General features: G+C 44.0%; 2 protein-coding genes across 2 annotated transcripts in view; both read right to left on the bottom strand.

Annotated features, from left to right (window-relative positions):
* Nucleotides 1-17,271, bottom strand: part of TMEM178B (transmembrane protein 178B) — a gene marked incomplete at its 3' end in the record, with an annotated part of 348,346 nt that overhangs the window by 35,846 nt on the left and 295,229 nt on the right. The window lies entirely within an intron of this gene.
* On the bottom strand, nucleotides 3,269-6,798 carry LOC308527268 (melanoma-associated antigen B16-like; the record flags this gene model as incomplete). The annotated part of the gene is made up of 2 exons (XM_081102622.1): nucleotides 3,269-6,386; nucleotides 6,620-6,798. The coding sequence occupies 2 exons, from the start codon at nucleotides 6,796-6,798 to the stop codon at nucleotides 5,723-5,725; spliced, it is 843 nt and encodes a 280-aa protein (XP_080958748.1). The 3' UTR covers nucleotides 3,269-5,722.

Raw genomic sequence — 17,271 nt, 5'->3', positions numbered from 1 at the left:
AGCCAGGCTGCCCGTGTTCAAATCCACACCTGTGTGAACTTGGGCAAGTTAGATCAGTTCCCACACTTGCAAGTGGAGGTTATGACAGCACTTACTTCAAAGGGGATTTTATATTCAGAGGATTAAGTAAGTTAATATGTGTAAACTGCTTAAAACAGTATCTGACACAAAGCTTGAGCTATGTAAGTATAAATAGAAATGGAAGTCACTTGAATTGGGCTCTCTATTTTTCATGTAACACATTCTTTGCATTTGTTGTACATGAGCACATAGGAGCTGAGTAACATGTTGGGGTTAGCTCCCAATTAAGGCTTTGGTGCCCAGAGGGAACAGGCTTCTGGAATGTTTGTGTGCCTCTCAGGTATCTGCAGAGGCCAAGGTGAAGGCTCTGTTTTTCTATTTATTAACACTGAGATGCATTCACCCTGAAGGATGGATGCCTCTTATTCTCCGAGGACCAAAATAGCTGGAGGCTACAGCAGCTAATAGCAGAGGTGCCAGTGGCCACAGAGGCCATGTGAACCCTGGGCTCTTACAGTGAGCATTACACTGCTCTGGGAGGAAGAGACATGGGCAAGACTGCAAATCTGTTGCAAAGGTTTCCATGATCTAGTTAATTAAAATTAAAACAGAAGTAGCAAACAGGAAGTTCTGCCTGTAGTTTTCTTCTAGAGCAGCAGTTCTCAACCTGTGGGTCGTGACACCTTTAGCGGTCGAACGACCCTTTCACAGGGGTCGCCTAAGACCATCCTGCATATCAGATATTTATATTACGATTCGTAACAGTAGCAACATTACAGTTATGAAGTAGCAACGAACATAATTTTATGGTTGGGTCACAACATGAGAAACTGTATCTAAAGGGCCAGAAGGTTGAGAACCACTGATCTAGAGTGTGAGTTGGTTCGGTATTGTATTGCAGTTATATTTAACGAAGTATTTTTATGTGAAAACAATCATTCTTATGTTTCAATGAGAAAGTGCCTGACTTGGGGGTTTGATCCCAAAAAGGTCCATCTTTTTCCAAGCCCCAGTAACTCATCATAACAGGCTGCATTTCCCTGAAAGATGTGGCACTTCCCCCCTCCTTCCTTGATTGTGCTGTGCTCCTGCCAACATGGCTACCTACTAGTACATGCTCCACCTGACAGGCTTCTCCACATCCTTAAAGATTTCCCTGACAAGTAAACGTCGGGGAGCCTTCCAGGTACATCAGCACACATGTAGCAATCGGTCGATATCACTCCTCCAGCACATTCCACAGGTCTTACTGCAATTATTTATGTCTCCCTCCCTCCAGTAAATGTGAGCTTGTTCAGGCCTGTTGTCATGCCTGTTTTACTTTATTTCCATGCCATTGACATGAGCAGGTGTTGGCTAAATGAGCTCACTATCCCACGCTGTAACAATTACTGAAACTGCATGTACTGTGGAATAGCACACGCTGAGGATGTATCTACCCAATTCGACCCACTTCTGCGACCCAAATGTCAGTGACTTGAAGACAATTTCCTTCGCCTTCAAATTAAATAATTTTTAAAAGCCAGTATGAATTATTGGTTAGAATTCTAACACAGTTTTTGTCATATATGAGCATTAAAATAGGTCCAGATTCCAGATCACACCAGGCCATGCAATTTAGGGGCTCCCTACCCTTAAGTTTAATAAACACATGGGAGCCCCCACAGATGAGGAACCCACAGATATTTCTGCACCACTTTTCAAGTCAGGAAGAGATCACAGGTGAAGTTAGTTGCGGTGAAAATTAAAAAAAAACACACAACAATTTCTAGGCCAGAAGATGTGCTAGAAGCTTCCTCCTCCTCAATGCTGCTCCAGATCAGAGAGCTGCCATAAATAGGCATATTGTGTGATGCTGTTATATACACATCACATCCATTGTCAAGACAATGGAAGGCAAATTGCAAACTTTCTACTCTCCTGATGAAAGCTAGGTCAGCAGCTAAAGCAAGAGCCTGGAGACAAGAAAGGAGAAGCGGGGGGAGCCCCAGAACTGAGAGGCAGAGTGTCCCCCCCCCAAAAAAAAAATCACAAGGATGACTCCCTTGTCCCTGCAGCCACACTGCTAAGGCAACAGTGGAAATTACAGAGGAAAAAGATGAAAAGGAAACTGTGGCTCAGCCAACCAGATGCACCTGAGTAGACCCAGCTTGGCTCTGGGTCTCGCTTGGTCCTGGGGGTATTCCTACTATGAGGGATGAGCTAGACCAGTACCACCTTCTATTCCATCCCAGAGAAGCTCCATGTCTTCTCCTCTGTATCATGTGTCACTGAAGCTGCTCTGAGTACAGAGTCTAGAAATCAAGATGGCTTGGCAAGAGTGTGCCCCCACAGAGTTCCCATAAAGCAATCAGAAGATGGGAGCTTTAAAACACATGGGCACCTTAGAGGGTGCTATGCTTTCCAGAAAAAAATGCTGCAGGTACCTGAGAAGTGGTTGATAGCAAAGAATTTGAAAAGCCTGGAGAAGGGAAATGAACATTTATTGCACATTTACTGCATGCAGGCATTGGATTGGGCAACTGATGTAGAACATGTCCATTGACCTTCCAAATGGCTCTATAAGGTAGATGTGTTTTTTGGTTTTTTTTTCTCATTGCGTATGCTTAGAAATTGAGACAAGGGAATTTCAGCTGACCAAGGTCACTCAGCCAGTGAGAGGCGGGTCTGGGAAAGGGGTTGATCCGCCCATGCCCTTTGCTTCCTCTGTCCCTTTCAGATTCTATGCCACTTCAAACCCCAGAAGAGAATTTAACATTAAACAAAATGTAACTGAATATTATTTGTATCAAAATTACTCTTTTGAAGAATGTCAATGACCATGGAAAAATTTATAATAAAAAATGAAATGAAAAATAATGCACAAGCCTGTCGATTCCTCTGAGCCCTGCACTGCAGGTGTATGCAGGTGCACCCATGCAAGCCCACACACCACATGGGAAAGCAAAGGAGAAGTACACCAAGTGCTGACAGGGAGCCTTTCTGGGCAAAGGAACATTTGGAAGCAAAGAAGTACTCACTGGAACCAGCTAAGTTCTCTTAGAACTTAGGGTGTGGGAGGGAAAGGCAGTAGAACTGACAGGAATTGGTGACTGAATGTAAGAGAGAAGGGAGAGAGATAAGTCATTGATGATCCAAGATTTCTGGCTTAGATCAGAAAATGGTGATTAACCAAGACAGAACAAAAGAAGAGGCATAGAGTATTGCTTCTCTGTTTGGATTTATATTTTTATTTCTTTTTGCGGGGGGGCAGGGGGAAAGGGGTGGAGGGACAAGAGGGACAGGTCTTGTAAAAGAAGAGAGGGCGTTAGGTTCAGTTTAATTGCCTAAGAGACTTCTAGTTGGAGACGTACATGATGGCCCTGGCTGTGTGGGTCTAATGCATGGAAAGGAGATTAGTGTTTGAGATATTGATATAAGACTCGTGTCATTAAAACTATAGGATTGAATGCCTACTCTCCCAGGATAGGTGTATAAAAGTGAGGAGAAAAGGCGGCTAAGGACAAAGTTTGAACACCAGTATTTAAGGGTTGAGAAGAGGGAAAAAAGAAGAAGGAAAATGGATGGTCAAAAAGGGCAGGGCAAAATCCAGCCTAAGGGACATAATGGGAGTGAAACAAAGCAAGGGTTTCAATGATGGCCAATGCTGCTGAGATGAATAAGACATAATGTCATAAAACATTCAGCAGAGACTTGCTGAGCACCAGCTGTGTGCCAGGCATTGTGCTAGTGCAGGGAACATGGCAGTTCATAAAACAGGCCTGGTCTCTCCCCGCATTGAGTCTTACTAGATATACAACCAAGAGGCCCTTCGTGACCTTGGAAAGACAGTTAGTGGAAGTCAATCTCATTGAGTTAGTTAGTAGGAATGAACTGGAGGTAAGAGGAAAATTCACTTTAAACACTATGCTTTCAAGTAGATTGAGGAAGAGGAAGGAAGAGGGGTTATGGGGTAAAACACAGGGCTAGAGGGACTTTTATTTTTAAGCATTTAAAACTGGAGTCTTTTTCTATGCAGAAAAGAATTAGCAGAGAAGATAAACCTGAAGATACCAGAGATAACACCCTTTCACATACTCTGAATTTCATCCAAACCAAAAGGTCAGATCCACACACAAACTCAGGGAAGTCCCGGGTTCCACTTGACAAATGCCCTTTCGGAAACCTCTTGAGTACTCCTACCCAGAATCTCCCCTTTCTGTAGGAAGTGCCCCTCAAGCATACTTGTGGGCCAGACCAGGCAGTGCATTCATTCATTCACTGACTCATTCATTTGCTTATCGTTTGCAGACCTCCATTCCTCATCCAGGTTATTGTTCTACAAATCTGTGTAAGACACCAGCCCTTCCCTAGAGAAGGTCTCAGATCCATAAAACCTTGGACTGTCTGCCATGTGTAGTGCAGTCGCTCCACCACTTAGAGAACCGAGGTGGTGTTATTTCTCCTTTGTGTCTCTCACATCTAATACATAGTAGGGGCTCTAAATATCCATAGAATGAAGGGATGATTACTCCATTCAGAAGGTACAGAACTCAGCAGGAGCCACAGTGCGTCTCCCAGAAGGTCAGTTAGCAAGGGAGACAGGAGCTGATGTTTTTTCGTCACCTATGTGCCAGGCGCTGCTGACCGTGCACAGCTCACTTAGAGCCAGTTGATGAGAAAGCCTTTTCTATTTGTTTTCTTGTAAAGTGATGCCTAATGCTTTACTTTTATGTTTTCAAATGTTTTCCACTTTGCATGGTTTGTTTTCTATGCTTGAAGCATCTCAGATGACTGGGAACATTGTTCATGCTTCATGCGTAGTCAGTCACTTTTGAATTTTGCCAGTGTCTGGCTGTGCTAAGTAAATGCTCACTATGCACTTTGTGTCAGGTTCTGTAAGAGACAAGCATCCCCACCCCTTTGGCCCCGTATGTGTCCCTCTCTCCCTTGGCCCTCGATGTTGTCCTTGTTCCATGGCAGCCTATCGAAGTTTGTTCCAGCAAGGTTCCCATTACTGAGGTCAGGGTCAGCAGCAGATGTGTGGAAACTCAGAACAAAATGGGAAACATTGGGCGAAAACTTTTTTTTTCTAGTTTATTAACATTTGTTTCTTGGAGCTTCTTGAGAAAGCTTGGTAAATACATGTCCGTATCGCTTAATTTTACACAACAAGAACTAAAAAGAACATAAAGCCAAGATTTGAGTATCATTTCGATTTCCTTCTCTTTCTCTATTGATCCCAACTTTCTTAAAGCTCATTTCCTTTACATTTCCAGGGACATGGCTACAGCAATGCCATTTTGTCTTTTTCCAGATGACAACGTAAGATGGATGGTTTCACATTTTGTTTTCCAAAAAAGACAAACTCTTAATACAAAAGCTCCTTAGAGCATTACATGGATGACCAATATCATTCATAAACTTAGAGATTTTGAAGCTAATTAAACCTATACTAAAAAACAAAAACAGAAAAAATATTTGAGTAATACAGATCTCAACAAATAAAATAATACATTTTCAAGTTACACATGTAAAAGAGGAACACAGGCATATATAGTGTGTTTCTTTAAGCCTCATCACAGACCTAAATTCTATAAACATGAACTGCCTCTTCAAACAATGCATAAGGAAATTATCCCTGACTTCCCTAAGTGTGGCAGGAGCTGCGAGGCTTGGCCATAGAACGGGCAGTGGCCAGGGAAGTTGAGACAGCCCTCGCTTAAATTCTGGCTTGGACTCTGTCTTTTTCACCTTGCAATGCATCTTCATCCTGAGATGGGAAACCACTTGGGTCAGTCCCATGAACCTTGGCCATGAGTTCTAGGACTTGCATCTTGGTGGCTTCAGCATGGGCTCTTGGGCCCCACAGAAATTCAAATTGTGCAGGATCACTGTTAGGCACCTGCTGGTACTTCCGGTATTCTTCCTTCACAAAATATTTTGTGATGAGCTTCCTGGGCTCTCCAAAGATGTGGTACTTCCTCCCAGAATACACCCCTGTCACCTTCAGAACATCCCAGATGTCTTCTTCAGTGGCACGGTTGCCCTTCAGAAAGATCACAGCCAGGATAAGAATCAGGATGCCAGTCTTAGGCACACCGACTTCACCATGCTGCATCCCATCATAGGTGAGGCCCAGTTTGATGAAGATGGCATAGCGGTGGTTGGTGGGATCCACTTCCTTCACATCAAGGCCACAGATTATCTCCATGCGTTCAGATGCTCTCAGGAACATCTCAGTGAAGTGGTCTTCATACTTTTTGCTGACAATCTTCAACATATCTTCTTTGGTTATTATCTCTGTCATTTGATACGTGAGCAGGAGGAAATTCACCAATGAAGCCACATTTTCATCTACAGCATCTATGACAGTGATGGCGAACCTATGACATGCGTGTCAGAGGTGACACGTGAACTCATTTTTTTGGATGACTTTTCTTTGTTAAATGGCATTTAAATATATATAATAAATATCAAAAATATAAGTCTTTGTTTTACTATGGTTGCAAATATAAAAAACATTCTATATGTGACACGGCACCAGAGTTAAGTTAGGGTTTTTCAAAATGCTGACATGCCGAGCTCACAAGGTTCGCCATCACTGACCTATGGGCACATTCTTGGGTCTGGATCTGCCTCTAAGGTGCTATCCTCCTCCTCTTCGCTACTGGAGCCCTCACCATATTTGCCTAAGGAGGAGGCTGTGGTGACAACTGAGGAGGAGCAGGAACTCTGAGCACTCTCAGAGGTGCTGGGGATACCAGCATCAGGAGCCTCCTTCAGATTGCCAGGCATTTCAGGATGGGAGGAGAGACAGGCCTCCTCCAGAGCCTTGGACTCCTGTGCAACCTCCAGGCCCTGGGTCTCACTGTGGGTCTGAAGGAGTTGATCAGGTGAGCACCGTGGATTCTTCTGAGGAAAAGCCATGAGGACACTTGTGGGTAGTGGTAATCAGGAGTGTGAACAGGAAGACAATGGGGAATCACTCCCTCGTCTTTGCCAACTACAGCCTCCTTCCCTCTTTCCATCTAAGAAAGCCCCGCCTCAGCAAAAACTTTTTTGTTGTTGTTCTCCCAAGGAACTGGTATGTTTGATAATACCTTCAAGTTGGGGGGGGGGGGGGGAGGATAATAGAGCATGGATTTTTTTTTTAAAGGATGACGGATAAAATATTGAAGGCAAGAAATTTAGATGTGGATACCCAGCCTTTTCTACTCCTCAAATGACTTCTCAAGGCATAGGAGCCACATTGTTTATCTGACACCAGCTCATCCAGCCTCACACTTGCTGTGCCCTTCCACCCCGCCCCATAGGACAATTCTCATTCTTGGGGTTCATTCCTGCCTTCTGGGGACACTGTCCTTGTCACTGGAAAAAGGAAAGAGTCAGAGCCTTCGGTGCTTGTAGGGTTTAAATGCAGGAGTCGGGGGAACACTCCTGCACCCTGGGTTGGACTTCAGGGGTCTGTGCATAGAATGGACTCTACTGGCAGCGTCATCTACATGTTCCTGATGAGGTTAAAAGGAGGAACACGCTGTTCTGCCTGCGCAGAAGGCTCAGCATCAGAGGATACAGGGCAAGGAGACTCAACATTTTAGAATCGGAAGACTTTGAAACCTGGCTCCCTCTGGCTCTGGGAGCTTAGGACCCCCCAAAGAACGTAAAGCGAACATTCTCTATTGAAAGGTGAAAATTTTAATTTATTTAAAATTTATAATATTAAATTGTACTTTGGCTGCATTAAAATATAATTGCAACCTACTTCAATCAGAGCTAACTTTCCACTCATCTGATGTCTATTAATGCTACATCAGCAGTGCAGACCTTGGTCCATATGTCTCATGGCTTTCTGAACATGTCAACAAGGTTTAGGCCTCCAATTCTGAACCTCCAAAACCCAATTCCTCATCTTCACTCTCTAAGTGGCCCTCTCTTGATGCCAACAGCATCACCATCATCATGACCATCTGTCCCCCGAACTTCAGTGGCATTTGGAGTCGCCCTCCTTCCATGCCCCTTCGTATCTGACCAGCTGCCAAGTTCACCGGATCTCACCTCCATGATAATGAATGCATGTATCCCCTCCTCCATCCCCACCGCCTCTGCCTGGGCTTGGCCTGCCTAACCTCACCCTGAGCCTAGGTCATCAGTGAGCCTGAGCCTTGGTATTAGGGTTAACACCTGCTTTGTAACTTCTGGCCACATGACCTGCAGCAAACCTCAATTTCCCCATCTCTCAGAAGAGGTGATAAAATGAGAGGATTCAAAAAGACCCCAGTTAGCTCAATTCTGGTCCTACTTGCTGACCCACCCTCGGAGTCCTTCCTTCAGAATTTCCCTGCTCCAACCCATGTCATGCTCTGCGGCCAGAGGAACTCTTCCAAAGCAAGACTCATTCTCTAACCTCTGTGCTCAACACCTTGAATGGCTCCCAGCTGTCCCTGAGGCAAGGCCCCAGGGAAAGCCTAGTTTGGGCCCTTCACATCTGACCCTCATTACCAGTGCCATCTCTCTTCTCCTTTTCAAGTGCTCTGTGCTGCAGCCACCTGAGTGGCTTTCCCTCTCCCCAGCATGCTCTCCACTCTTCTGGTCTCTGCCTTAAGCGGAAGCTGGACAGAGGCACCTGCTCCGTCTCTGTGTGTCCAATTCTTCTTCATCAGCTGAGAACCACTCCTCACCCCCAGCAAGTCTTCCTAATGCTCAGGCATAAGACTCACTCGCCTTCTTGTGACACGCACATGACCAATTTAACTTGATTTGTGGCAAAACAAATAATAACCACTCACATAATTTACCCAACTTTTAACTCTCTGCAGGGATCATTCAATTGTCAAAGTTGAATGAAGTTTATGTTAAGTAGATGTCATTACTAAGTATAGAAACATACATTTCTAGTAGATTAGTGTATTTGTGAGTGTGTGGGGATAGTGATAAAAGGTAGGCAATAGCTTTCTATATTGAAATTATAATATTTCTATACAGTAAATTACCTTGAGAAATAAGTCACTTTCAAAACTCTCTAGTGAAGTATTAATTCCCAGATGTTATAAGCTGACCAAACATATTCTTCTACATAAGAAGTGTATTGCAGACATTAAAACCCCACTGTGAAAACTGAAAACAACCAAAGCTATTCCAATAATTGGTAAATAGTTAAATAAATTATGATAGACTCACATTATGGGCTATGATGCAGCCACAAAATGTTTTTGAAGAAATTAAATAATGATGAACACAGCAAGATTGAAAATTGTATATTTTGTGTGCTCCCAGATATGCAATAATAACTATTATAAACACGAATGATAACAATAAGCAAGAAAAAAAGACCCAAAGAAAACATACCAAAAGGTTAATTGTGGGGAAAGAGGATTATGGGTGATTTTTGTATTCTTCTTTGTCTTCTTCTGTGGCTTCCAAATTCTCAACAATAAGCACGTGTTGCTTTTATAATCAAAGAGAAAAATATTCAAAGCATGATTTAAAAGCAATGCCATTCAGCTCAGAGGAGGCGAACAGGGATAGAGGAAGTTCAAGCAGCTCTTTCCAGCATCCTCTACCTAGAAGTTGCCCATCTGTGGAGGCGCTTGGCTTCCAGAGCCCAATCACAATGCAGGCTTCCTCACCGACAGCCTTCTAACCAGGTATGTGAGCAGTTGCACGCTGAATGCCTCACTGCCTTTACTTCTAGGCAAGATGACCTGCGAATGCCGGGGAACAGGACTCAGGTCTTGCAAAAGAACAGAGTGGTTTTTCTTTTCCCTGTCTTATCTCTGTCTCTGACTGACAATGCATACTGGTAAAGGTCTTTATTTTATGGATTTCAGTTTTTAAATTCTTAGGACTACTATGCCATTTCAGCACTAGGCAATATTTCAAGAGGCCTCTTTTCTAGAATCAGAACATAAGACGCATCAGAGTGACTCAAAAACGATTACATGTGATTGGGGCAGGAAAAATGCTGTGATGCAAAATTGAGTTCCTATAGGCAAGCAGAAAGAAGAAATGCACACATGGCCTGAAGACTGCTTCAGTTATAAATTCCCGAATGTCAGACAGGACGGGCAGCAGAAAATTGTTTTGAACTTGGCACCATGCTTGGCACATACAAAGTGCTCCGGAAATATTCTTGACTGACCAAGTGACAGTTTTTGAACATGAAGGATCACAATGACCTGGGAGCAGAATGCTATCATCTGTGTTCTTGGTGACATTATGAAGCTGAGCATCCTTCCAAAGGTCTAAAGAAGAGCAACAGTCTGCCAATCACAGTGATGCTTTTTAATTAAAAATTTTGAACCTTGAAAACCAGAAGAGTCAGGAGGTGGACTGCCTGGGTTTCAGCACTAGCTTGTCAGCCATGCGGCTTCAGTCATCTCTAAGCCTCAGTTTCCTCACCTGTAAAATGGAGTTAATAACAATGCCTCCCTCAGAATGTAAGGGTTAGAGGGGATCACAAATGACACATATTAGCTGCCCCTTGAAGGTGAACTATTATTGGGGGAACTGGACTCCAATGTTGGCAAACCAATTTCTTTCCATTTCCTCTCCGAATCTGTCTAAATACTCTTTGGCAAATGGCTTAGATAAAATAAAACCCAACATTTTCCAGACTCTAAATGCATAAGCTAAGTGAAAATGTTCTTTTGTCAATAAACAGCATGAATTTTGTTGTCAACCCACTCATGCCGCTGCAAATCTCTTGGGGATATGATTCTAAAGCAAAAATATAGGTATAAGAGATGATCCGGCTGCATCTGCCCTTGCCTTGATGCTAAAGCCCAGGCACACTTACAGCAGGTTGTGGACAATTTATATTTGAATGAGGTTGATACAGAGCATCAAACCTTGGTCAGATTTCACACTGAGTCCCTGCAGGCCCCCCCTCCCCGCCGCCACCCTCATCCTTAGGATCTGACACTGTGCCTGGCTTCCTTATAATGAAAGCACTGATTCGGCACCTGCCACGTGCTGGATAGCCTGTTTAAAGATTTTGCATTCATTAACTCATTTAATCATTACAGCAACCTTATGCATGAGGGCAACTCAGGGGGACACCCTGCCCAGTAGGGTCACTTCTCACTGAAAAAAGTTGACCCATTCAGGTCCTCTGTGGGGATATGGGAATGTGAGGGACAGGTGATTCAAGAGGAAGGGCAGGTAATTCAAGCTCAGCCTGGCATCCAAATAACACTGCGTCACTGTTCCCATAAAGTCCAGGCTAAGCCCTGGGACCCACACTGTGTAGCCAAGGACACACTGCCCTCCATATTTCATTCCCTCAAGTCTTTGCAGCAAAAGCTCATCACCAAATACAACCTGGGCCTGCCTCCTCCCGGAGGCCTGAGAGAGACTCACCAGTAAAACCCACACGAGCCAAGAGATGCTAGTAGATTCCTTAAGTTCAGTGGCTTGCCCAGCTATTTGTAAGAAGAATGTAGACCATTTTAAATTCAATTCAATTAGTGAGTTTGCATTGATTGTTTCATTCAGTGTTGAGCACTGTGCCTCCCACTTAAGCTCCATGAATGTGCTAAGTGAATGGGTGACTTGTCTGGGTTCTACTTTTAAACTGAATACATCAAACATGATCTTTTGTGAACAATGCAAGTTACACACGATACATTTTTATTATCCAAAGGTAAGAGAATGACTTTGAATCAATAAATGGGGGCTTTCAAAAAATTAATTTTTGTATTTTTGCTTCCCCCAAATGTTCATTTTGTGCTTTAAAATGTTTTCATGGTAATTCCTCCCGTGAGGTGGTTCCTCCAATATTTATACATAACATAAAATTCACCATTTTAACCATTTTTTATTGTACAGTTCAGTGAAATTAAGTAGATTCACACTGTTGTGCAACCATCACCACTATCCATCTCCAGAACATCTTCATCTTCCCAACTGAAACTCTGCACCCATTTAATACTAAGTCCTCTTTCTCCCTTCCCACCAGTCCCTGGCAACTACCTCCTACTCTGTCCCTATGACCTTGACAACTATAGGAAACTCACATACAGTAGTGCCCCCTTATCCAAGACCCTCAGTGCATGCCTGCAACCACAGATAGTACCAAACCCTAAATATAGTATATTTTTTTCCTGTACCTATATACTTATGATAAAGTTTAATTGATAAATTAAGCACAGGAAGAGATTACCAATAATAACTAACAATAAAATAAAACACATAACAAAAGACTATTAAAAATTATGTGAATGTCTTTGGGGCCAGTATTAAGTAAAATAAGGGTTATTTGAACACACCCGTTGCAATATCGTGAAAGTCCATGTGATAATCTAGGTAGCTACTAAGTTACTAAGTGACTGACCCGGGGGGCGGCGGAGGGGGCGGGCAGAGGGGGTTATACATCATGGGGACATTGGACAAAGGGATGATTCACATCCTGGGCAAGACAGAGTAGATGGTGAGAGATTTCATCATGCTACTCAGAAAGGCATGCAATTTAAAACATATGAATTGGTATTTTTTCTGGAATTACCATTTAAATGTTTCAGAACACAGTTGACCACGGGTAACAGAAACTACAGAAAGTGAAGCCGTGGATAAGGGGGGACTACCGTATGTAGAATCATACCGTATTTGTCCTTTTGTGTCTGGCTTATCTTACTTAGCATGTTTCCATCCATGTTGAAGCCTGTGTCAAGCCTTTTTAAAAAAATTATGGTAAAATATACCTACCATACAATTTACCATCTCCACCATTTTTATGGGTCCAGTTTAGTTGCCATTGTGGTGCATTTTTAATATGCTAGTCTTACTAGTAGTAATGGCGACAAGAGAGTACATGGGCTAGCCCACCTAACTTTTCAGAGCCAGTGTCAGGAAAGACATTGGGAGGTCTGGAGTAGGACCTGTCCCTGCCGAGGACTTTACAAGTCGCCTCACCTCGTGACCTTGCTATTGCTACATCTCTGGTAACTAGTCCCACGCCAGAGTGTGTGGGGAGATTATTACAGCCCATTACCAACCTTGGTTTTTTGCAAAAGAAAATGCCCAAGGACACAGACTCCAGGGAAGTAGTGAGAGCAAGAACCCAAGGAGCTGGAGACCTGACCTGGGGAGGCATCTGTCAAGGGGGTTTCACTGGGAGGCATCTGTCGCATCTGCATTAGGGAAGCAGCGTTACCAGGGGCTGTCAGCTGTGGCGCAGAGAGAGGCCCATTACACAGACCCAGGCACCACGCTGAAGACCATGAGGCATGCCAAGCCAAAGCAAAGCGCCCGGAACAGAACTGTGTGTCCCCTCCACATCAGGGAGAGAACAGGGAATTTTCCAGAAAGCAGGCGATGGGGAAACTGGGATGAGAAGGCAGCAGCAGTCAGGATGCCCAAGACAAGCAAGTGGGGGAGGCGCCTGGACCATGTCCTTCCAGCTGCTGGGCCCAGGATGGAGCAAGGACAAAGGGGTGACCCTGAGGCATCGTGTCCCCAGGGCTCAAAAGAGGAGAGAGGACACAACTCAAACCCCAGGTGAGAAAGGGTGAGTGTGAAAGGAGTTGAGCACTTCAGTCCCACATTGTGTTAATTGTCAGAACAGAGATTTGCCAATGAAGGCCCAGCAGGGGCGATCATCTGCCCCTGGAGAGGGCCTGCTTTCCTGATGGAATCTCAGGGGCATGAGCCATGAAATTACTTCTAAAAAAAATAAAGACAGAGACTGTCAAAGAGGACAAGCACTTACACTTGTTCACTGGAGAGACTCTTTGTTCTCTTTCTTGAAGCAAACAGGCTAATTACAGAGACCCCAGGTGACACAGAAACAACCGCCCTTATCATTCCTCTTAGGGAAGCAGAAAATGCTAACTAAAATAAACCGATAAAATACCAAACCTGTGCAGAGCACGTACAATGCACATGAGGCATTTTACTTACACTAACCCATGTGATCCTCACAACAACCCATTTTCATCCTCATTCACAGCAGCACAAGAGGGTAAGTAACTTGAACAGGATCACACAGCAAAATGGAATGAAACAAACATTCCATCTTCTTTCCTGAGATAATAGCTATCATATGACTTTTTTTTAAATGGCCTAAAATGGAATTGCAGAGGGTCCCACATAAAACGCAGCTGAGAAGGATTGGCCTCCTCTCTTTCCACCAGACATCTGCAGTGGCCTTGACCCACATCTCTCACAGGCTCTTTGGCATCGCTCGCATCAGTGGTATGTGCTGGCCGATTCCAGCTTGGGAGTCTCTACATCGGACTCCAATGCACATCTCATCTTGTCAACATCCCATAGTGTAAATTCCTGCTGCCTTTAGATTGAAATCCCAGCGATTCCATGTGCTCTCTGTGACCTGGCTCCGGTTGCACTCTCCAGCCTCTCACTAACCCCCGTCTCTTGCCCACAAATACATCTTTCATGCTACTCATTCTATTCAATGGGAAGAACTCCCACCACTCCCCGCTCTCCACCCCCCAAGCACACTTGTCATGGGCTCTCTGGCCTCCCTCTCTCCTTTGCCTGGGCCTGTCACCTGCTGCTCCTTTTGTGTAAAAACACCTTCTGCCAGGATAAAGCCCCCTGGACCTTTAGAGCCCCCCGGGGCCAGGTCCTCTGCAAAGCCTCCTGTGCCCATCCAGACAGAGTTGGCTTCTTCTCTCTGCTCCCTGCACCCCCCACACTGACCTCCGCCAAAGCGCTTCCCACTGCATTGCGATGGCAGCTTTCCTCAGTGCCCCTCTCCCCGAGGAGACTCAGTCACTCCTTCATTCATTCACCCACTTACTCGCATACTGAGGGCAGGAACCACAACCATCTCTGGTTTATTTGCTGTGTCTCCAGCCTCAAATCCAGTGGTTCTCTAAGGGTAGTCCCTGGCAGCAACCTGGCCAACCTGGGAACTTGTTAGAAATGCAAATTCTTGGGCTCCACCCAAGACCCACTGAATGAAAACTCCAGTGATGAAGCCCAGAAGTCTCTGTTTTAACAAGCCATCCAGTTAGGAAACCACCGCTCGAATACAATGCACATCGTAAGCAATGGGTGTGGAATGAATGGACACCCAGCTGTTACTAGAAACCAGTTACCCGGGAGCATGTGGAGGCCTCCTGCTCATGCTCCCCTGGGGAGGTGATCAGAGTTTTTTCTATCTTGCCCAGATATTCTGGGAACACCATACAGTTGTCCCTGGGTATCCACATGGGACTGGTTCCAGGACCCCCTGCTGAGGTCCATCCCCCCCCACCTCAAAATCTGTGGGTGCTCAGGTCCCTTATATAAGATAGCATTGTATTGGCTTATAACCTATGCACATCCTCCTGTATACTTTAAATCGGCTCTAGATTATTTACAATATTTAATACAATGGAAATGCAATGCAAATAGTTGTTATGCTGTATTTTTTAAAGTCTGTACAGGTTCACTACAAACGCAACCACTGAAGGCCTAACTACACAGTACTCATCAGCCACAGCGTTACATTCTCCCCCCCTCCCCCCCAATATTTTCAATCTGAAATTGGCTGAATCTGCAGATGCAGAACCCATGGATAAGGAGGGCCGACTATATTTTCAATCCTGTTCTAGCCCTGGTGCGGCTGACAACAAGCTATGTGATTTTGGAAGAAATGAAATCAGTGGATCTTTGGATCATGTGGCCTTTTGGAAATACAAGGAACCTCAGAGTCAGAAAACTCAGGGATGGGATCCAGCCCTGACTCTCACCAGGGGGCACACGTGTCCTCTCTGGTCCTCCATTCCTCTTCTGAAAAGCAGACCTACCTGCTTACTTCACGGGGTTGACATGAGTATCAAATAATAGAATCTATGTGACCGTCTTCTTCAACTTTGAAGCATCCTCATTACTACTGACAACATGAGGTATGCTAGGCTATTTGAGTACCAAAGTGTTTCAGTGCTAAAGTTCTAGGATTCTGTGAAGTCCAGACAAAATTCCATTTCTCTAAACACTTAAAAAGATGGGCCTCCCCTATTAGTGGTGGGTTGTGATGCAGGTTAGGGTGTCAGATTGGTTCTAACGAGCTCAGGCGCTTCCAAATATGAAACATGGTAAAGTTACCCTCTTCATAAGCAGTTTCCTCATCTGTAAAATGGGTCATTACTACCAACCAACTCTCAAGGTTGTTTGAATACATGTAAGATAATCAAAGTGTATTGTAAGCACTCAATAAATGTGGGAACTCTTGTTACTAATGTACTATTGCTGTGGTTAATGGTACTATTTCCATTCCTAAGGGGAATAGCACAAAAAATAGGAGATGATCTGTTAGTAAACAATTTACAAAAATGATTTTAGTTAATACAATCTTCTGATTCTGTGACACCAGACTGTATATTTTTTGTGCTCCAGACTATGGAGCACTATTTATTTGGTTTTGCTTTTATTTGGTTGGTTCAGACATCAAGCAAGGCTGCCTTTCAAACTGTTCAAGTTGAACATTTCAGGGACCATCACTGCCAAAAAAGCACCCAATAGTTTAGAGCAAAGGTCAGCCAACTTCTTCTGTGAAAGTCCAAACAGTAAGTATTTTAGGCTTTGCAGACCATGTTCTCTGTTGCCACTGCCTCTCAACTGTTGTTGTAGCATGAAGGTGCAGTAAACCACACACAAAGCAACAGGTGTGCCTGGATTTGGCCCGAGGGCCATAGTTTGCCATCTCTGGCTTAGAAACCCAAGGAACTGAGGTAACAGAATCTCGGTCACCCCCTTTCCCATCTCCACTGAACACACTTCATTTTCTTTTCTAATTCGTTATGGAGAAACCGGCTATCAACTCTATTTTACCTCTAGGTCAGGCAGCCTGGGGCTGTGAATTCTAGAAATGTATAAATTGTAGCAAAATCCCACTTCAACTTCATAATTGAGTCATGTGAAGTTCATTATAGGATTTTTATCTTAACAACTGACATTGGAGGGAAGGTCCAGTATTAGCAAACAAAACTATTTCCAGGTCTGCCCACACAAACTGCTTCTCTTTCATCCTCATTAGAATATGATGAATTTTATTAAATAAAAATTTTAGCATACTACATACATTTCAACTAATCTCTGTTCTTCTAGGAGTTAATCAAAGTTATGAAAACATGGTCCTTTTGACCCAGTATATAGGTACAGTAAAAAGGTAAGAACAGTATTAATAAGTTTAGAGATCTCCAAGTGATGTGGGCTGAATTATTCTGTTAGAAGTCTTTAAAACTCATGAGTGGTAGGTGGAGTTCTCATTTTCATATCCAACTCTGGTGCCATCCAGGAGAGAGGACTGGATGCTTGGTCAAG

Source organism: Myotis nattereri, assembly GCF_964212035.1.
Source record: "Myotis nattereri genome assembly, chromosome: 11".
Taxonomy (NCBI): domain Eukaryota; kingdom Metazoa; phylum Chordata; class Mammalia; order Chiroptera; family Vespertilionidae; genus Myotis; species Myotis nattereri.
This window is presented reverse-complemented; position numbering and strand designations above follow the sequence as displayed.